This window comes from Macaca nemestrina, chromosome 12 (genome assembly GCF_043159975.1).
Source record: "Macaca nemestrina isolate mMacNem1 chromosome 12, mMacNem.hap1, whole genome shotgun sequence".
In the NCBI taxonomy this organism is placed as follows: domain Eukaryota; kingdom Metazoa; phylum Chordata; class Mammalia; order Primates; family Cercopithecidae; genus Macaca; species Macaca nemestrina.
The window spans coordinates 74,302,105-74,324,325 of NC_092136.1; the positions used below are offsets into that span (position 1 = coordinate 74,302,105).

Genomic DNA, 22,221 nt, shown 5'->3' on the forward strand with positions numbered 1-22,221 from the left:
TGGAAGCGACTTTGGAACTGTGTAACAGGCACAGGTTGGAACAGTTTGGAGGGCTCAGAAGATTGCCCAATCTTGAGTATGTCTTTATCAGCAGTGTGAAAATGGACTAATACAGAGGCCTTATAATTCTAAGCCCAACCTCCTTGAGGGAGCCTTCTGTGACTTCATCTTCCTCCAGCCTCCAGTGCTCTTTCTCTCCTCTGGATTGACCAGGACTGGCTGCCAATGCCGCCATTTTAAAGATTAGGATAGCTGAGGCTCATTCTTCATTCCACATTGAATGAGGTTGGCTTTGCACCGGGTGTGTGGTCACAGGCAATTGACACAGTCTAGTGGGGTAGCCAGTCAAAACCTTGTCCAAACCTTGTCCATCATATCCACTGTGATCTGTGCTACTGTATAGCTGAAGGGCCCAGAGGAGGAAATGAAGCCGACTTGCATCATGGAAGACATCTCTTAAATGGGTCATAAATTTCAAACAGATGAATAGAGTGCAGGCCACAAAGGAGGGGGTAAACAAAGTCATGAAGTGTAGAAAAAGCAGGAGGTGTGTTAGAGGGGAGATAGAAGTTGGTTTGGGCTGCAATATAGAAAGAGAGACTGGGAGTCTCCAAAGATGAGGCTAAAGAGGTTGGCAGGGGCCAGAGGGAAGAGAGTCTTGAAGCCAAGGACTAAACACTCAGCATGAGGACATTGGAAAGCCAGAACCAGGCCTCAGACAGAGGGCTAACATAGGTAGCTACATGTTTGAGAAGGCTCATACCCACTGTGCACAGAGAATGTCTTGGAGTGGGAGAGAGAGACCAGAGGCAGGGCAACCAGCCAGGAAGCTTGGTGGTGAGGAGAAGAAGAGGGAGGAGTATTAATGACAACGATAGCAGATGATGGCTGCCCTTTATTGAGAGCTTACTTGTACTAATGGCTGTGCCCTGGTAGTCACATACTTCATTTCATTTAATCCAAAGAGCAATTTCCATTACCTTTGTTTTATAGATGAGGGAGCTCAGAGGGTTAAGTAACTAAGCCTGCTTTGGTCATTCTGCTGGACAAATAGTGAGTTAGTGTAGAGTCCAATCCATCTGCAAAGCCATACCTCTTAACTGTAAAAGCTTAGAGAATCTGGCTGGGCATGGTGCCTCACGCCTGTAATCCCACTTTGGGAGGCTGAGGCGGGTGGATCACTTGAGGCCAGGAGTTCGAGATCAGCCTGGCCAACATGGTGAAACCCCACCTCTACTAAAAACATAAAAATTAGCCAGGTGTGGTGGCACATGCCTGTAATTCCAGCTACTTGGAAGGATGAGGCAGGAGAATCTCTTGAACCTGGGAGGCAGAGGTTGCAGTAGGCAGAGATCAAGCCACTGCATTCCAGCCTGGGCAACAGAGTGAGGAAAAAAAATTTGGAGAATCTTCAAGAGGTAGAATAGTCAGAATTTGACAACTGATTATGGAAAGGTCCAAGATGATGCCCAGTATTCTGGTTTGGGGGACAAGACATGGTGGTGATGTTGACTGATGTCTGGAGCTCAGGAGACAGAGTGGATGCAGGCAAAGACTTGGGAAGCATATACTAACGACAGTGAACAAGATCACCTAGGGAGAGAGTGTAGTGTGAGAAGGACAGAACCTTGGGGCGAAAACAACATGAGACTGAGGCAGAACAAGAAATGTCTGCAAAAGATACTGAGAAACAACAGCCAGAGAGCACGAAGCAAAACCAGGAGAGTGTAATATCACAGAGGATCCCTAGGGCAGCTGTGGTCAGCAGCATCAAATGTTGCTGATGTGCCCAAGAGGACGAGAACCAGATGAAAAGTGTCTGTGGGGTCCAGTGATGAAGGGTGCCCCAGGTGTGAACTGGTGCCCCAGATGTGAACAGGCCAGTGGAACAGTGAGCATGGAAGGTTGAGAGTGAGTAAATGGAGAGAGAATAGATAACGTCTTCAAGATGTTTGCCTGTAAAGAGACGACGTGGATGGGCGCCTCGCGAAGATGGTGGCGTGCGCGGCGTGTGGTGCCCGTGGTCTGGCCAAGTCTCAGCGCAGCGCACCGGCCGGCATCTCGCTGTCCGGGAGCCCACACCCACCGGGTCCCTGACCCCGCGCCCCCCGCGCCCCACGCGCGCCCCCCGCGCCCGGTGCCCGGCATGCCTCGCGCCCGTTACAGGCAACACGCTCCGGAAGGGTGGTCCGCGCCGTGGAGGAGGTGCCCGGAGCAGTACCCAAGCTGACTTGGGTTGCAGTGATGATGAGGCAGCCAGTGAGGCCCGCAGCACCGCCAGTGAATGCCCCAGGCTTCTCAGCACCACTGCAGAGGACAGCCTTGGGGGGGATGTCGTGGATGAGCAGGGCCAGCAGGAAGACCTTGAGGAAAAGCTGAAGGAGTATGTGGACTGCCTCACAGACAAGAGTCCCAAGACCTGGCAGGGTGCCCTCAAGAGCCTGCGCCTGGCCCTGGCGTCGTGCCTACTATCCGACTTCTTGCTGGAGCGCCGCCTCACACTAGCTGATGCCCTGGGAAAGTGCCTCAGGAAAGGGAAGGGAGAGGAACAAGCCCTGGCTGCTGCTGTGCGAGGCCTGCTCTGCGTGCAGCTGGGCCCTGAACCCAAGGGTGAGGAGCTGTTCCACAGCCTGCAGCCTCTGCTGGTCTCTATGCTCAGTGACAGCACAGCTAGCCCTGCTGCCCGGCTCCACTGTGCTTCTGCTCTTGGCCTGGGCTGCTACGTGGCTGCTGCCGACATCCAGGACCTAGTCTCTTGCCTTGCCTGCTTAGAAAGTGTTTTCAGCCGGTTCTATGGCTTGGGTAGCTCCACGACTCCTGTGGTTCCTGCCAGCCTGCACGGCCTGCTCTGTGCTACCCTGCAGACCTGGGCATTGCTGCTCACCATCTTCCCCAGCACCCAAATCAGCCACATCCTTGACAGGCAGCTGCCCTAGCTGCCCCAGCTCTTGTCCAGTGAAAGTGTGAACCTGTGGATCGCTGCCGGTGAAACCATTGCACTGCTCTTTGAGCTTGCCCGGGACCTTGAGGAGGTGTTTGTTTAGGAGGACTTGGAGGCCCTCTGCAGTGTCCTGCGCACTCTGGCCACTGACAGTAATAAGTACCGTGCCAAGGCCGATCGCCAGCGCCAGGGCTCTACTTTCCGCGCCGTGCTGCACTCGGTGGAGGGCGGTGAACGTGAAGAAGAGATAGTGCGCTTCGGCTTTGAGGTGCTCTACAGGGACAGCTGGGCTGGGCACCGGATCCACACTGCCTTCAAGGAAGTGCTGGGTTCAGCTATGCACCACCACCTCCAGAGCAATGAGCTACTCAGTGACATCTTTGGCCTGGGCCTTGTGCTGGTGCTGGATGCCACTGCCCTGAAGGCCTGCAAGGTTCCACACTTCGAGAAGCACCTGTACAATACTGCCACCTTCAAAGCCCGGACCAAGGCTCGAAGCCGTGTGCGGAGCAAGCGGGCAGACATCCTGTGAAGCAGGACCTGCTGAAGAGGAGACTTTCTATGCCCTTGGTCCGTATTTTTAACAGAAGACAGTGCAACAACTGGTTTCCACCAGTATTTGTCACTTTATTTTTTTAATGACAAAACCAAAAACAGACATGGGGTGGGTAGCTGGGGGCCCGGACACTTGGGACCCTGGCCCCTTTGTCCCTGCACTCAGCCCTGTGGCCTCTTCCTGCCCTGTCTCAGGTCAGGCTAAATATGTGCCTGTCCCAGGGCTGTGGGGCAGGCACTAGGGGGCCTTTCCCTTCCTTTCCTTTCCTTTCCTTTCTCAGGCCTTGCTCCCCCAGGTTGACCCACTCTTAGGGGAGTAGTGGCGTCTGGACAAATGCCACCACAGCAAGTGGAGAGGCAAAGCTACCTGGAATTGATTTGTGTGCTGATTTTTAAGGATTATTAGAGATAATTAAACAGAATGGTCAGGCTTCTGTGGTCTTAAAAAAAAAAGAGAGAGAGAGAGAGATGTGGATGGTTGGAGACTGATGAGATGTGTCCTAGTCAGTTCAAGGTTTTATAATAAAATACCTTAAACTGGGTCGTTTATAAACAACAGAAATTCATTGCTCACAGTTCTGGAGGCTGGGAAGTCCAAGATCAAGGTGCCAGTGGATCCGGTGTCTGGTGAGGGCTGCTCTCTGCTTCATAGATGGCACTTTCTAGCTGTGTCCTCACATGGTGGAAGGGACCAACAAGCTCTCTCAGGCCTCTTTTATAAGGGATGTAATCTCATTCAAGAGGGCTTCACCCTTACAACCTAATCACTTCCCAAAGGCCCCACCATTAATTACCATCACCCTAGAGGTTAGGTTGGCTTTATTTAAATTATTTGTAGAGACAGGATCTTGCTTTGTTGCCCAGGCTAGTCTTGAACCCCTGGCCTCAAACAGTCATCCTGCCTTAGCCTCCCAAGTAGATGGGAGCTGAGACCATGTCTGACCTTTTAAATTTTAATTTATTTATTCATTCATGCATTCATTTAATTTTTTTAGATTAAAGTCTCACTCCAACTCATACCAGCTGGAATGCAGTAGCACCATCATAGCTCACTGCCTCAAACTCCTGGAGTTAAGTGATCCTCCCACCTCAGCCTCCCATATAGCTGGGACTACAGGCGCATGCCACTATGCCTGGCTAGTTTTTTCCATTTTTGTAGAGACAGGGTCTCACTATGTTGTACAGGCTGGTCTTGAACCCTGGGCCTCAAGCAATTCTCCCACCAAGGCCTCCCAAAATGCTGGGGTTACAGGTGTGAGCCACCACACCTGGCCAAGTTTTAAGATATGGATTTTGAGGGAGCACAAACATTCAGACCATAGCAGGAAGTCAGGGATAATTTTGTTGTACTTTAAAAATTTGAGATACTTGAGCGTATTTCCCACCATTCATGGGTAGGAAGCAGCCAGTAGAGAGGCTGAAGGAATGGGAGAGGAAGAGAATGGTCAATAGAGGAGGAGAAGGAGGAGGCGAGCTTCTGAAGCCAGTGTCTGAGCTCCCAGGGCATTGAGTGGGAGACAAGAGAGTAGAAAGAGTGTAATAAAGGTCAGTGTGCAGATTTGGCGCTGCAGGGGGAGTTCCTACCCTCACTTAAGGCTGGAGTGGTGGGGGAATTTTGTGAAGATATTGAGACTGTAGAAGTGTTTGTTCCCCATCGAATGCGACCGGGAGGCAGTATCGTGGTTAAATGCTCTGATCTTGATGCCAGACTAATTTGGATTCAAGCCTGGCATTTAGCTCTCCGAGAACCTGTTTTCTCTTCTGCGAAATGGAGGATTGATCATCAGGTATTTCTTTTTTCTTTTTCTTTTTTTTTTTTTTTGAGATGGAGTCTCACTCTGTCACCCAGGCTGATGGAGTGCAGTGGCATGATCTTGGCTCACTGCAACCTCTGCCTTCTGGTTTAAGCAATTCTCTCAGACTCCCGAGGAGCTACGATTACAGGCACCTGCCACCACGCCTGGCTAATTTTTTTTTTTTTTTTTTAGTAAATACTCATCACCGCCACCATCCTCGCTGCCACCAGGGGGCAGTGTGGCCCCAGCGTAAGGGCATCAGCTTTGTTGGCCAAACGCACTGGTCTCAAATCTCAGCTCCAAGTATGGCCTGTGTGTCCTTGGGCGCGTGACTTCACTTCTCTGTGCCTCTGTTTCCTCTTTGTGAATGGGGGTAATAATCACGGCAATATTGGCTCGAGTGAGGTTTAGTGAGCTGCTCTATGTGAGAGTGCTTTGCAAATCAAGTGCCTCAGTTCATTCGCCACCACAGCCACAGAGATTCCACTCCCTGGAAGCCTTTCCCTCTGAGGCTTCTCACCCTGCAAAGCCTGAGACTCTCGCACTCAGCTTTTCTTTGGGATTATGCCAGTCCTGTGACAGGTGACCCTGGGTTGCCCCCATTCTTAGTCCAGTGTCTGAGAAGGGGAAGAAAAACTCTATTTGCATTGGAGCATTGGAGCAGCTCAGACGAATGAACAGGAGGAAGGCTGCAGGCAGAGGAACTGGCTGATGGGAAGCTCCCCGAGGGAATGTCCAGCCAGCTCGATGCTCGTCAGCCAAGGACACGTGGAAAGCTAGAATACGACCGTGAGTACATGCGTATTCTTTCAGGAGGAAGCAGAGAACACTTGGGTGGTGCTGGGAGGGATTGGAGGTCGTCCTTATCACGTGAAGGATGGATCTGTGCTTATCCAGTGGTAAAAGGCAGGAAGGGCATTTGAGCTGAGGGAACTGTGCATACACAGGCGCCAGGGATGAAAGTGTAAGGTAGGTTATAGGTGTGTGGTGATGAGCAGCAAATGTTAGGCTAAGAAATAGGCTTTGCTCTGAGGAGAAAGGCTGGGCACAATAAGATTAGGGTTTGGAGCTGGGCACAGTGGCTCATACCTGTAATCCCAGCACTTTGAGAGGCCATGGTGGGAGGATCACTTGAGCCCAGGAGTCTGAGACCAGCCTGGGCAACATAGCAAGACTCTGTCTCTACAAAAATAAAAATAAAAAAACATTAGCTGTGCATGATGGTGCAAGCCTGTGGTCCTGGCTACTTGGGAAGCTTGAAGCTGGAGGATTGCTGGTGTTTGAGGCTGCAGTGAGCTAGGGTGGCACGACTGCACTCCAGCCTGAATGACAGAGCAAGGTCCTATCAAAAAAAAAAAAAAAAAAGATTAGTGTTTGGAAAGATGGCTCCAGTAGAATGTGGAGGATGGATTAGAACTAGGGAGACAGGAGTCACAGAAGATTCAGGAAGCTGTGCAGGGTTCCACAGGAACAAGGAGTGGGCTTTGAATTTAGGAAAAAGAGGGAGTAAGAGACAGAGGAATATGAAGGCAGAGTTGCCACACAGGCTGTGGGGATGGGGGCTGACTCTGAGGAGACAGGAGGAGCTCAGAACAGGGACCTGGGAGGGGCAGGTTTCCAGGCAAATGGTGAGCTCTTTGCTGAACCGGAGCTGGGGTTCAAGCCCCTCCTGTTGTAGGAGGGAAACCTGAGATTTGACAAGGAAAGTAAAATGCCCAGGGTCCGTCAAAGGCAGCAGCTTAGTACTTGGCTCATTCCGTATTCAACCTCATGGCTTAGGGACCAGTGGATGATGACTAAGTCCTCAAATTTGCCCTTTGAGACGGTTAAGTGCCGTCTCAGGGGCTTGGACTCTGGGGCCAGATTGTCTAGGTTAAGATTCTGGTCTGCCTCTTACCAACTGTGTGACCTTGGCAGGTCTCTCTGTACCTCAGTTTCCTCATCTGTAAATTGGGGGTTATAATAGGTTGTTGGGAGCATTAACGGAGCTGATACAAGTGCTTAGAATAGTGCTTAGCAAATAATGAGTATTAGTCGTAATCGTTGCATCCATTTTGAAGAAGAAACTGAGACTTAGAAAAATGAAGTATCTGCCCCATGCCACGCAACTAATGTTGGCCGAGTTCCAGCCTAAGCTACTCCAAAGGCTTGACTGGTTCACTTAAGCTGACTGCTTGCCACCCCTGGCTCTTTCTGGAGGATGGTTGGTGTCTTTAACTGAAGAGACTGGAGTCCCCAGCAGAAGGACCCTTAGGAGGAGATTCTGTGGCCCTCTAAGCATCCTGTATGGACCCAGCTCTGATTCTGACACCATCATTCAGCCTGTTTGCTGGATAAATCCACTTGCTCCCCTAGTCAGAGAGCAGGCCAGAAACCAGGATCCATCAGGGACACCTGAGGCCTGGTCTCTCCCCTAGTTCCACCTAGGGGACAAAAAAAAAAAAAGGACATGCATTTAAATAAGGACAGTGCCACTTAGAAGGTGAGATGATTTTAGACGCACATGCCAGGAAGATTTGGAGTGAGTGAATCTTGGAAGTGTGTGCGCAGAATGGTGGGGAGTGATGTGTTGGGAGTGTGATATGAAAAGGAGAGAATCAAGCAAAATGCAAACTGATGTGCTCTGAATAAGCAGCACTGATGGAAGGAAGTTAGCCTGCTCCAGCCCCTCCTGAGACAGTTGGCACACAGGCAAGTTAGGGTGTCCTACCCTGTCCAGACACCAGAGAGAATCCACCTGGCCACATGGTTCTTATGTGAGCCGCTACGGAGGCCCCGACCAGCCGAGAAGCAGCTGCCTGTGTTCTGCTTCCTGCCTTCCCCATCCCTAGGCTCATAACCCATCAGCAGAGGAAGTGACTCATCTTCCCAGATGAGATGGGCGGCATGCTTCCCCAGCAGCTCTCAGAAAATGTACCCGAGCCACAGAAATGAAGCCGGGCGGCGGTGGGCCGTGGGTTTCTAGAGACCACTCCGTGCGGTGCTGCTGCACTGACTTTCCAGAGCAGCTTCCTCAAGAGAAGAAAACAATCGTAACATTACCTGAATACCTATTACCCACCTATAAGCACGTGCAAAGCACACTCAGTGATTAGTTCCATCCGTCAGATGAGGAAACAGAGGTGGAATGAAGAACACATGAATCTGAGTCTCCGTTTGGAAAGATGAGGGAGGTATGGAGATGGAGGGTGAGGATGGTTGCACAACAATGTAGATGTACTTCATGCCACTGAATTTTATGTTAACATTTTATGTTATATATACTTTACAATTTTAAAAAGTACTGCAGGCTGGACACCATGGCTCACGCCTGTAATCCCAGCACTTTAGGAGGCCAAGATGGGCGGATCACCTGAAGTCAGGAGTTCGAGACCCACCTGACCAACATGGGGAAACTTTGTCTCTACTAAAAATACAAAAATTAGCCAGGTGTGGTGACACACAGCTGTAGTCCCACCTACTCAGGAGACTGAAGCAGGAGAATTGCTTGAACTCAGGAGGCAGAGGCTGCAGTGAGCTGAGATCATGCTACTACACTCCAGCCTGGGAGATGGAGCAAGACTCTGTCTCAAAAAAAAAAAAAAAGTGCAAACTAAGAATTAAGTAACACAGCTACCAAGGGGGGAAGCCAGCAGTCACACCCAAAAAGTGCTACCCCAGAGCCTTCTTTGCTCTAAACACCCCTGTAATGTCATATCTGCAAGTGAGGATAGTGACCTGCAGAAGACGTGATTGGACAGAGAGACAGGGGCCACTCAGTGTCAGGCTGAGAAGGATGGTCTCTCCTGGGGGCACTGGGAGCTGGGTCAGAGTTTTACACAGAATGGGGCATGGTAGGATTTAAGGGTTAGAAAGTTCCCTCTGACTTGCAGGAAGATGGGCTGGTGTGAGACTGGAGGTGGGAAAGAGGCCAGCACATGGCCCAGACAAGAGCGGTGGTGGGCTAGACCAGGACAGGGCTGCAGATTTGAGAGGCTCGTGAAGTGGAATGGACGGGTGGGGAAGGCAGGCAGGCAATGACTGCCCTAGCTGGGTTTCTTCTGGCCCACCCAGTTCAGCCTCTGGACAGTGATCCTTCAAGGTCCCCTCCCTGACTGAAGTCTCAGAGGAAAAGTCAGGGCACAGGCTTCCTCTCCAGCCCCCAGGGGGCAGTGTTGCAAAGTCTTTGGGGAGCAGGGCCCTTCTTCCAAATTATCCACAGCCGAGCAGGGGCTTGCTCCCATCCCGCATTTGCCACTCCCCCTTACCCCATCCCCAGCCCCCACCCTCGGCGTCCCTCCCAGCCTTTGCTGCACCACCCCTCTACCGTGTCCTCTCTCCAAGGAGACACATTATTAAAAACTGTAATCCCACACTTGACACTTTAGGAAAACAGTGGCACAGCCATTAGCTTATGTGGGCCATGAGCAGAATGAGACTCCAAAAGACAGGGTCAGAACAGAATGACACTCTTCCCCCAACCCCCGCCACCCCCATCCCCAACCACCGTTAAATTTTTTTTTTTTCTTTTTTTTGTTAGAGACAGGGTCTCGCTCTGCTGCCCAGGCTGGAGTGCAGTGGTGTGATCATAGCTCACTGCAGCCTCCAACTCCTGGGCTCAGGGGATCCTCCCCACTTCAGCCTCCCCAGTAGCTGGGACCACAAACATGTGCCACCACACCTGGCTAATTTTTAAATTTTTGGTAGAGACAGGGTCTCACTATGTTTCCCAGGCTTGCCTCGAATTCCTGGCCTCAAGAAATCTTCCTGCTTTGGTCTCCCAAAGCACTGGGAATATAGTCATGAGCCACTGCACCTGCACCCCCCACCCTCCACCGTTTTATAATAAGGAAACTGAGGACCAGGCAGGGAATGAGACCTGACCAGCATGTCAGTGGCAGAGCCGAGGCTGGGGGCTGAAGGCCAGCCAGTGCCCAAGCTGCAGTCCTGCAGCACCTGCAGAACAGCAACTGTGAACAGTGGTCCCCCGCCCACCTGCAGAGTCCCCATGTTGCTCCTGAGCTTCCTCCTACCTCAGGGGGCCTTCCTAGTGATTTATTCCCCTGAGTTGTCGGTGAGGTCAGGCTGACCTGGCACGTACGTGTCATGATTTACTTCCTCCTCATCCTCTGCTTCCAGAATTATAAGAGTCATCACCATCACCATCACTGCCATATTAATAATGGCTCATGTCTGCTCAGCTCTCAGAATTTTGGAAGCACTAATCCATCCATCAGCTCATCCAAGCTGTATGACTGCTCTGGGAAGGCGTTTCGCAGACAATGGCACTAAGGATCAGAGAGGGCAAGTGACCAGCCCCAGGTCACTGGGCGAGGCTGGGGGCAGTCTCCCAGAAGGAAGAAGCTGTACCACATGCTTAGGAGATCGGGCAAGGTAACAGGGTTTAGGACAGTCCTGCCAGGAGGTTTCTTGTGTCAACTAAAACTAAAATCCTAAGCCCCCCAATTCACTGAATGGATAACCCACCTCTTGGCTAAGGGGACCCCAGAGAAACCTTTAAAAACTGAGTTTTTGGCCATGAAGGGACAAGAGACACACCTCGTTTATCCCCCTCCCTTTTGTGGCTTAGACACTACACCTGAGCAGCATTAATGTTAAAACAGAGATCATAAGACTGACAGAATGGACTCTCTGCGGCAATAAGATGCTGAACTATAAACAAGACCTAGGGTCACTCCAGGCAAGGGTTAAGTCCCACACCCATACACTAAAGAATAAACTATGTTCTCACCGCCACAACATTTCTCTTTTTCTCTAGCAGCTAAATAAGCCCTGGTCTTGAGGTAAGCAATGGTAAAACAATTTGCAGCTCCTCCACCGCCAGACACTAACTAACTGATGCCCGTTCCACCAGCCATAACTATAGGTCTAATTGGACTAGAGACTGATTTCAGGAATTTTTTCCGATAAGAGACCACTGACCATGGATGGGCTCTGGCCAGTTTATAGACACTGCACTTGAGTCCTTCGTGTCCTTGCTTCACCTTTTGATGTATACATGCATTTAAATGTTAAGTCTCCAACCCAAGGTGAACATGGGTCATATGTAACACGCATGTTTGTTCAATATGCATACATTAGGACCACCTCATGAATATTCATAGCTCCTCCTATAACCTGTTGAATATGTGTATTTGGGCAACGCATTCAGCTTAAATTTCTATCTAACCCCTCCTCCCTTGAAGTGTCTGTCTCTGGACTCTGCCAAAGACTGAGCTCCCCAGCCCAAAGGAATGGCCACCTTGTAGGCTGTAACTCTTTATAAGAAGTAAGTCTCATACCTATAATCCCAGCACTTCAGGAGGCTGAGGTGGGAGGATTGCTCGAGACCAGCCTAGGCAACACAGTGAGACCCTGTCTCCACAAAAACTTACCAAATTAACCAGCCGTGGTGGCATGCACCTGTAGTCTCAGCTACTGGGGTGTCTGAGGCAGGAGAATCGCCGGAGCCCAGGTGTTGGAAGCTGCAGTAGGCCATGACTGCATCACTGCACTTCAACCTGGGGGACAGAGTGAGACATTGTCTCTAAAAAAGAAAAAGAAAAAAAGAAAGCAAGAAAGAAAAGAAATAAAGTCTTCTCTCCAAATGTATAGATCTCATGATGTTTCAGTTGTCACGTTTCATCTCTATTTCACAGATGAAGAAACAGCCTCAGAGAGCTTTGGACTGGGTCAGGGTTAAACTGACACCCAAGCTCATGCGCTTTCTGGGGCACAGAGATGCCACTTTCAGGGAGGGACACAGTTTTCAACACAGTGTGTATTCTCACAGGCTGGAGGCAGAAACTGCTGGGAGATGGGGGAAGCTGGAACTAGGATGAGGCTGCTGTGGGGTGAAAGAGCCTGGAGGTGGGGGCTGGGGAAGGCAGCTTCCCCAGGGAGTGGTTGGAGGTAGGGAGAAAGCTCCAGGTGGGGTTTAAGCTGCTACAGGGAGCACAGCAGGGCCTATACAAGAGCGGGGCACTGGAAGAGCGAGGGGCTGTGTTGAGGTTAGGTGGCTGTGCAACCTGAACACCCACCCCGCCTGCACACCTGCTCCTCTCCTCACAATTAGGAGATGAGCTGTGTCCTGATGGAGAAGTTGCGCCAACAAAGACAGGAGAAGCCCTGAATGCTTGGCAGGATGGGGCCTGTTTCTCATCGATCAGCTAGAGAGACTGAAGCCTGCTTATCTAGGGAGAGATAAACAGTGACTCTCCTGTGGACTCCACAATCTCCTGGCCTCAATCTACCAATCTGAAAAAAGGAAAGGTTGAATTAAAGGAGTTCCACATTCCTTCCCACTCCAACCTCTGAGGACCAGGCATCCATCCTTGCTGTCCTTGGCTCAGATCCCAGCCCCTGCTGTATACTTGACATGTAGCCTCAGGCAAGACACGAGGCCTCTCTGAGCAGCAGTGTCCTCATGGGTGAAATAAGGAAGACATAGCCTTCCCTGAGCAGAGTTAACGAGCCATACATGGGAGTGTGTCTGCACAGCGAGGGCCTGACTCCAAGGCGGCCTCCGGGGGGCAGGGAAGGCCGAGGCTCTGGCTGAGGCCCTCGCTTGTCTGCCTGGCCCGTGGCTCATTTATAGATATCCCCTTCCTGGCTGCTAGGCCAGAAGGGAAGTGGGAACAAATATGCTGAGGTGGCAGTTTGGAGCCGTTTTCAGGAAGAAGCCTCTGGGCACTCTTCCCCTTTTCACCCCGCCCACACCCCGTCCTCTGGGCAATCTCACAGTATCCTCAGGACAGGCCTGAGGTGGATGGTTGGATGTCATGATCTCCATTTAACAGATGGGAAGACAGCGACCCAGAGAGGATAAAGGATCAGCCCAAAGTCCTCCAGCAGGATTATAACAGAGCTGAGACCAGCATTGAGGTCTTTAATCTGGGCCCAGCACTATTCCTTTGTACCCCCAAGCAGATAGTTCTATAAAATGAAGAGTCTCCTATTTTTCCTGGTTTACCAAAAGGCATTTTCCTAAGTGGGTTGGCTTGAAGAAGGTAAGGGATTAGGTTCTGCACACAGCCCAAGGTTTTATGAACAACATCAGGCTTAGCATGAGACACAGGGCTCTCTCACGCCTGTAATCCCAGCACTTTGGGAGGTCGAGGAGGGTGGATCATGAGGTCAGGAGATCGAGACCATCCTGGCGAACACGGTGAAACCCCGTCTCTACTAAAAATACAAAAAATTAGCCTGGCAAGGTAGTGGGCACCTGTAGTCCCAGCTACTCGGGAGGCTGAGGCGTGAGAATGTCGTGAACCTGGGAGGCAGAGGTTGCAGTGAGCCAAGATCGCACCACTGCACTGCAGGCTGGGTGGCAGAGCGAGACTCCATTTCAAAAAAAAAAAGAAGAGACGAGACACAGGGCTCTGTGAATATTATGAGGCCCTGGAAGCAGCAAAGTTTTGCAGATTGGGCTAGGCCAACGGCACAGGACTCTAAAAAAGGCATCAAGTTTTGTAAACTGTGGGAATCCACAAATGGTGTTATGATCCACATGCATCGTGGTACTCTGTAAAATGCACCTTCTTATAATACTTGAACAAAACACAGCAAACACCACACACTGGCAAATGGCAAAGCCCAGGTGCAAAACAGTGTGGTCAAACCTCAGACCTGGGCCACGCATAGCAGGAGCTGACTATGGGGTTCACCAGGGAGCTGGTCTGAAGGCATGTTAGCCTAAGTCTCAGAGGCTCCTGGGTACCTGACCCTTGCTGCAGTTCCACAGCTCAAGTTCAGGAATATTCTTGGACCAGGCTTTGCCAGCCTGGGAAAGTTGAGGTAATAAATGAAAGCTGCTCATACCAGAGGCTACTGTACATACCATGCCCCGGGGGGTAGTGTGCATTGCTTGACTCAAAGATCAATGAGATAGGCCGGGCAGGTGCAGTGGCTCACACCTGTAATCCAAGCACTTTGGGAGGCCAAGGTGGGTGGATCACTTGAGGCCAGGAATTCGAGATCATTTTGGCCAACATGGTGAAACCCCATCTCTACTAAAAATACAAAAATCAGCCAGGTGTGGTGGCATGCGCCTGTAATCCCAGCTACTTGGGAGGCTGAAGTACGAGAATCACTTCAACCTGGGAGGCTGAGGCTGCTGTAAGCCGAGATCGCACCACTGCACTACAGCCTGGGCAACAGAGAATGACTCCATTTCAAAAACAAACAAACAAAAACAAAAAGATGAATGAGATAAACTTAGCCAGACAAGCTGGTCCCCCCCCCCCCCCCCCGACCGAGACCATTTCATGCACAGAACTTCTTCAGGCCCTGGGGCCAAAGTGGGGGTCACTGGGCTTCCAGAAAGTTTAAAGGGATCTTTATACTGTAATTTGGAGTCTGGGAGGTTGCACCTCTGCCAATCTTCGTGAGGATTCACAATGCTGACGTTGATCAGAAGGATTTGGAGAGACAGACCCAATTTGGTTTTCCTAAGTAGGGTCTGATCAGGTCAGACCCTGGGTCAAACCCATCAGGATCTGGTCTTTCTATTAATCCAAGCCAGTTCTTGACCTTTCTCAGTGGAATGAATGGTCATGCACTCACATTTCTTGTTTCTCAAAGACTCATTTATTCATGTAACAAGTATCTATTGAGTGCCTCCTGAGTGCCAGGGAGATCTGTGATTATTTCACACATTCCCTACTTCCTACTAGCACCCTCATATAGCAAATAGGAGCCAAGTGGAGCTGGTGTATGTTTCTCTGTTATTGCACCCCAAAAGTTAGACTCCAAACCCACATCCTCATTCCATGCAAAAAGACTTTATTTCAGGGACAGGGTCAGGTTCGCTTCTGTATCTTGGATTTGGGGAAACCCAGATCTTCTTCAGAGAAGATAGCCTGGGTGGAGGGAAAAGCCTGGTTCTAGCATTAGAGGTTCAAGGCACCCACGACCTACTAGCTGGGTGATCTCTGGCAAGTTACTGAGACTCAATGCCTTGTTTGTAAAATCAGGGAATAAATAACCTGACCTTACAGTGTCAAGGGGAGGACCCAGTGGGGCCTTGTGTGTGAAAGTGCTGTGCAAGCTGGGAAAGGCAAGGTGGATTTGCTTTCCCTTGCTGCCCTGTTCTGAGCCCCACCTCTGCCACTCCTTTCTCTGAGCTTCAGAGGCCTCCAGGCTTGGCTTCTTTCTCCTTCGCTGAATCTTCACAGTGGCTCTGCAAGGGATTACTGTCCCTTCTTTATAGATGAGAGAATTGACACTCAGGGAGATGCTGGGACTTGTCTGAGATCACTTGACCAGCAAATGACAGCTGAGATGGGACCCAGATCTGTCTGGCTCCTGGACCTCCATCCTCAGTCCTCAGTTCAGAAAATGCTGAGAATTTCATATTTTCCATTCTGTTCCCCTCCTCCCTTTGCCTAGATGGCTGAAACTGATGGACCTTCTACCATGAGCTCCACCCGGGCAGGCTGCCACTGGATACTTAGTGGACAGAGCCACTTCTTGCTCTGGATCCTTGGACCTCAGGGAGGAGATGAGGGATTTAGTGAGAGGGGACGTAGGCTTGAGGGGGGCAGGGGTTCAGTGAAAGAGGACAACTGCTAGATGGAGGAACAAGGGCTCTCCATGGGGCCCTCCTATCAAGGGAGGGCAACAAAAGTTCTGTGAAGGGAACAAGAGCTTGGTAGGAGAAGGGCTCGGGTGGAAAATAGTGCAGTGAGGAGACTGGGGGATGAGTGTGGAAGGTTGGGGAGCTTGGGGAGACCTATCAACATCCCCTCTGCGCCCCCACCTCTCTGCTGCTAACAGAGCAGGGGAAAATACCTAAGGGAAATGCAGAGGCAAGAGTCTGGAAAAGGACAGGCTGAGGCTGAGCCTCAGGGAGGCGGGGCACAGCTTCCTCCTCGCAGAGAGGCTGGACTTGAATAAATCCAACCTCCTACACAACTGTGGAGCCAGGGCAAGGGAGAGACAGAAGGAGCAAGTGATCCAGGGAGACAGATACTTGGAGACACTTGGGGTTGAGTTTGAGGAGGACTCCCTAACCTGTGCCTGGACAAATCTCATGTCCTGTGTGGCCCAAGAGGAACTGACCCAGTGTCTGGAGCTCCCACCATTATTGCATCCCTGCTGTGGCTCACCTGCTGCTGTCTCCAGGAGCCCCCGAGAAGATTTGCTTCCTCTCCCCTGCTAAGCTCCAGGTCCTGAGATTGAATTAGGGGCTGGAGCTCACTGCACTGCAGCAGTCATGGGACCCAGGATAGGTAAGTCCAGACAAAGTAAGGAAGGCGCATGGAGGGTGAGCCTGGGGAACATGTTCCCAGAGAAAAGGGTGAGGCCGTAGAGCCAGAGTGGGTGGGATAGGTGCTCACAGCTGTTGGCACAGAGCCAGGCACATGGCCAGAGCTCAGTAAAGGTGTGTTAAATGAATGAGTGGGTGACTGGAGGAGCAGAAAGGGACACTATTTACTCAGCTGGAGCCAGGGAACCCAGCCAAACCTTGTTGATGACACAGAGACTTACAGGACAACAGAAAGACAGGCCCCTGACCCCCTCATCAAGCCCTGTTTCCCCTCTCGAAGGAGACAGAGACAGACAGAGCCGAGAAAAAGAGAACAGTGTAGTTAGACAGTGCAGACAGGCAGGCTCAAACAAAGAGGCACACAGGTCGGAGAATGCAGTATCAACAGGTGTCAGCAGGAGAATGCAGGGAAAGGTAGGGAGGTCAAACCTGGAGAGAGGGCTGCAGCAGAGACTGCGAGAGACAGAGACGAAGGAGACAAAGCAGGAAAGAGAATCAGACAGGGACAGGTGCCGGAGAGCTACAGACAGACCTGCAGGCAGTCAGAAGATCCACCCGGAAGACCAGGGGATTGAGAGTGACCTGCAGAGACCTGCATGGGTCTCTGCACAGTGAGGTCTCTTACTGTGGAGAGGGGAGGAGGCTGGAGGAAAAAGGTCTTGAAGCTCTGCCTGCAGGGTGACAAGGAAACGCCCTGAAGCGAGGCCAGTGTTTCTGGGAACAGAGCACCTGGCCCAGCATTTCCTGGGAAGTCAGTGTGGGTAGAAGAAACAAAGGATCTTTGGACTGGGAGAACTCCAGGTTAGATGCCCTATAGCAGTCACCTTTGGCCTCTTTCCCAGCTGTTGAATCTCCCCTGGGCTGTGTGAGCCTCACCGCCATTTGGGCAAGGCCCCACTTGCTCCCAGAAGCCCAGCAGGGAGGGCTTTATAGGCCATGGAGACAGCCCAGCTGAGGCGCAGCTGCAGGGACTCCAGGAGAACGCAGCCACGGCTTGGGGACTGCAGCATGGCAGGAAGGGTGGGATAGATGCCTCCTCTCAGGGCACCTCACAGGACAGATGTGAATGAAGTCAGTTTGGGTGGGATGGTTTGGTGGGGGGGCGATGTGAATGGGCCATTGACAAACCAAATTCCCCATCAGCTTTGGCTTAGTGTGGATGGGAGGGATGGAGAGCTGGGGGGTGTGGGAACTAACTAGAGACTTTGGCTGCACTGTACCCCCCCACAAGTCCCCCCAGGACTATTTTTCTGATCCCTGCAGGGCCCAGTTCTGGAATATTCTCCAGGTGCCCCCGACTTCCCACACAGACAGCAGGAAGCTGACCCCAGCATCTGCCCGGTGGGCCATCAGGTGCCACCTCTAGCCTTGCTTCCCGAGACCCATTCTGGGCTGTGGCCAGGCTCACCACACTACTCTGAGGGGTGTAGGAATGCGGGTGGGGTAGGATACCAAGCCTGCAGCCTGGGAAGAGTCCCCAGGGGAGAGGGGGAAGCTGTCCCAGTCAGGGCAGACACCAGAGAGGAGTGAAGGTCAGATCTGGCTCCAGCAGAGCCCCTTCACCAACTCACCACATACCTCTTAGGCAGCAGTTTCCCTGCCAGTGCCAGGACAGCCATTGACACACACATGGTGTGACGCAAAGATTTCATTTTCCCGCTTGTTCACCGTTGCTCAGGAAGCCCCTGCCCACATCCCATCCTGGTGACATTCGCCCTGTTTTCCAACTCTTCGAAATGCCAACTCCTCCAGGAAGCCGTTCCAGATTCTTCCAGCTGGGGGTAACCTCTCCCATATGCTGTTTGTTGACCCTCTCTTAGAGGTTCATCCCTCCTTGTTTCCGGTATTGCTGTTCCTCTCTGCAGCCCATCTGTGTTCAAATGTAAGCCATTCTAGGGCAGACAGGTGGGGCGAGGGAAAGAACCAGCAGTCCCAGGTTCAAATTCCAGCACTGCATCACTGGCTTTAAGAGAACCCAGTGAAATGTCCTCCCCTTTTCAATAGGTGAGAAACTGATGCTCGGAGGGGGCAAGCAAAGTCCAAGCTCACCCCAAAGTAAACAGCAGGGTGGAGGCCAGCCCCCAGGTCTGCCTGGTACCGGAGCTCTTCCTCTCCATGCCATTGCCCTGGGGCTTTCTCTTCCCTTCCACCAATCCCATACAGGGTGAGCATGCCAGGGAAGGAGATAGCACTGCAAATGCTTAGAAAAGTGACTACACTGCATGTCTGTGGAGCTAGTGAGCTGCCCAGTACCATTGGAGGAGCGGGGGCCACTAGCAACACCGTGGGAAGTTAAGCCAAAGAAGCTGATGGGGCCCAGTCACAAGGAACGTGTATGCCAGGTTAGGCACATGGACTTTGTCTTAAAGGCAGTTGGGAGCTATAGAAAGTATCTGAGGAGGAAGCGGCCTTGCTTCAGTGGCCCAGAGAATCTGTGGCCTGGGAACTTTCATAATAACCCCACTCATGTGTACAGTACTTTTTTTTTTTTTTGAGATGGAGTCTCACCCTGTCACCCAGGCTGGAGTGCAATGGCGTAATCTCAGCTCACTGCAACCTCTACCTCCCGGGTTCAAACGATTCCCCTGCCTCAGCCTCCGGAGTAGCTGGGATTACAGGCACTCGCCACCACGCCCAGCTAATTTTTGTATTTTTGGTAGAGACAGGATTTCACCATGTTGGCCAGGCTGGTCTCGAACTCCTGACCTCGTGATCCACCCGCCTCAGCCTCCCAAAGTGTTGGGATTACAGGCATGAGCTACCACGCCCAGCCATGTGCAGCACTTTTATGATGACGAAGCACTCTGGGCCCATTTCACAAATGAGGGTGGCCGGGCATGGTGGCTCACACCTCTAATCCCATCACTTTGGGAGGCCGAGGCAGTGGGATCACCTGAGGACAGGAGTTCGAGACCAGCCTGACCAACATGGTGAAACTGCATCTCTACAAAAAAAAAGTATACAAAAAATTAGCTGGGTGTAGTGGCAGGCACCTATAGTCCCAGCTATTCCAGAGGCTGAGGCAGGAGAATTGCTTGAACCTGGGAGGCGGAGGCTGCAGTGAGCCGAGATCGCACCATTGCACTCCAGCCTGGGCAATGAGAGCAGGACTCCGTCTCAAAAAAAAACAAACAAAACAAAAAATCAAAACCAAATGAGGAAACAAAAGCCAGGAGGAGCTCTGTTACCTGCCCAAGGCCATGCAGCTACTCGGCAACAGAGCTGGGGCTCAAACTCGAGCCCCCCACTGGTAACAGAGGCCTTCCTGGCCTATTCTTCCCCTCTTTCTGGACAAGTCTGTACTGAAGGCTCCAATGTTCCCAGCCTGTGCCTGGTGAACATAGGCCTGAGGGAGCTGACTCTTCAGGAAGCCTGCCCTGAGGTCCTCTCTAGACCCCAGGGTCACCTTGTGTTTGGAGGACTAGAGATTCATGATCCGAGTGAGATGGGATAACATGGACCCCTTAAAGGATCAATTTAAGTACAGAGAGAGATTAGCTGGGATCACATGGAGCGGATGGAGCATAGCCTTGAGCCATAGCTGCATATCTCTGAGCCTCTGGCTCCTTGTTTTAGGCCTAGGGAGACCCTCCTCCCAGGCTGTAGTTGCCATTTTTTAGGTCATCCTAGGTCTAGATGGGGTAGCCAGGATTACAACTGGGAACAGAAAGTCCCAACTCAGGGTCCCTGACTGAGCTGGGAAACCACCAGAAAGTTTGCCTGGCCCCTCTGCGACCCTGCCAGATCTCCTTCAAGAAACAACAGCTGCGGTCTCACAAAGCTGGACCTCAAGCATGCTATTGTCCTCCCAGCAGACCGCCCAAGGTCCTGCTGGGAGGAATTTCCCAAATATGACAGCCAAGCCCAATGCCTGGAGACATTCCCCCTTCCTGCCTTTGACTCCCTCTCCTCCAGAGTGCTGGGCCAGGCCAAACAAGGAACTGGAACATTCAGGGCCCTCATGCTGCCCCCATCCCAACTCATGTGCACCACCGCAGTCCCCACCCACAGACCCCATGCTCCAGCCTTCTCTTCCCCTTCATTTGGTTTAGTTCAATTCAACAATCTTGTTGTTTTATTGAGATGGAGTTTCCCTCTTGTTGCCTAGGCTGGAGTGCAATGGCACAATCTCAGCTCACTGCACCCTCGGCCTCCCAGGTTCCAGCAATTCGCATACATCAGCCTCCCAAGTAGCTGAGATTGCAGGTACACACCACCACGCTCGGCTAGTTTTGGTATTTTTAGTAGAGACAGGGTTTCACCATGTTGGCCAGGCTGGTTTCCAGCTCCTGACCTCAGGTGATCCACCCGCCTCGGCCTTTCAAAGTGCTGAGATTACAGGCATGAGCCACCATGAGGCCAGGCGTGAGCCAGGCCTCAAAAGATAAGTGGTTTGCTGGGGACGAGGGACACATGCTCACTAGGGTGGGGGGTACATGGGATGGGATTGGCTTCCACTAACCTTGACCTCCTTGGGGCTGAGCCTATACTCACAGTTTGCAGATGGAGCTGGGAGTTGGGGAGGGGCTAACCATTGTTGAGGACCACAGTATATCAGGCATAGGACATTTTCCTTTAATCGTAATAAAAACACTGGGAGATAGACACTGCTCACTAACTCACAGAGAAGAAAACAGGCTTAGAGAGGCTAAATAAGCTGTCTTAGGTCACACAGCTACGTCATGACAAAACAAATATTTGAATCCAAAGTCTTCTCACCCAGAGGGTTTCAGCAGGTAACTAACATGATCCACCAGGACTGGGGGAGTACAGGACAACGTCTGCCCTGGGGGAATTTATTGCCTAGTCAGGCAGAGAAGAGGGAAACATAAGTAATGCAAGAGAGTGACCAGCGGAAATTGGCCTGGGAGGGGGTTTTATGGAGGGAGAGATGAGAGATGAGCTGGGCTGCAGGAGCTTGGCAGGGGTGTCTGCAGGCCCAGGGAATCTCAGGCAACTTAGGAGGTAGGAAAGGCCCAAGGCAGGGCTTTGTAGCCTTGAAGTTGGCTGCCTCCCACCCCAACACTTCTGGAGGGGGGCGTCTGCCATTATCATGAGGAATGGATTGCCCAGCATCTGCTGCTGATGTTACCGGAAAGGGGTCTGGATCCAGACCCCAAGAGAGGGCTCTTGGATCTCGTGCAAGAAAGAATTCAGGGTGAGTCTGTAAAGTGAAAGCAAATTTATTAGGAAAGTAAAGGAATAAAAGAATGGCTACTCCACAGACAGAGCAGCCCCGAGGGCTGCTTGTTGACCATTTTTATGGTTATTTCATGATGATATGCTAAACAAGGGGTGGATTATTCATGCCTCCTCTTTTTAGACCATATAGGGTAACTTCCTGACATTGTCATGGCATTTGTAAACTGTCATGGCACTGGTGGGAGTGTAGCAGTGAGGACAACCAGAGGCCACTCTCATTGCCATCTTGGTGTTGGTGGGATTTAGCTGGATTCCTTACTGCAAGCTGTTTTATCAGCAAGGTCATTAGGACCTGTACCTTGTGCTGACCTCCTATCTCATTCCATGACCTGGAATGCCTAACTGTTTGGGAATGCAGTCCAGTAGGTCTCAGCCTTACTTTACACAACCCCTATTCAAGATGAAGATGGAGATGGAGATGGGTAAGAATCTCAATTCAATGGTTTTGGATTTTGTGGGGAGAGAGTCTGAGAATCTGA

At 51.4% G+C, this 22,221-nt stretch overlaps 2 protein-coding genes across 4 annotated transcripts in view; both read left to right on the forward strand.

Annotated features, from left to right (window-relative positions):
• The first annotated feature begins 1,667 nt into the window (after positions 1–1,667).
• Positions 1,668–4,052, forward strand: LOC105468941 (interferon-related developmental regulator 2-like). Its single transcript, XM_071076087.1, is given in 2 exon segments — positions 1,668–1,727; positions 1,965–4,052. Coding segments are annotated over 2 exon segments (1,569 nt in total). The 3' UTR covers positions 3,474–4,052.
• A 2,009-nt stretch (positions 4,053–6,061) lies between these two features.
• The window catches only part of LOC105468757 (solute carrier organic anion transporter family member 2B1), a 64,615-nt gene continuing 48,455 nt past the window's right edge, over positions 6,062–22,221 (forward strand). The window contains exon 1 of one of the 3 annotated variants that reach the window (XM_011719083.3): positions 6,062–6,081. Coding sequence is in view for 2 of the 3 variants with exons in the window: in XM_071075306.1 (XP_070931407.1) it covers positions 22,077–22,164 (88 nt within the window). In the remaining variant the exon portion in view is untranslated. Of the gene's footprint in view, positions 6,082–16,169; positions 16,503–21,763; positions 22,165–22,221 lie in introns of those variants that run through there. The other 2 variants (XM_011719086.2, XM_071075306.1) reach the window with 2 other exon arrangements.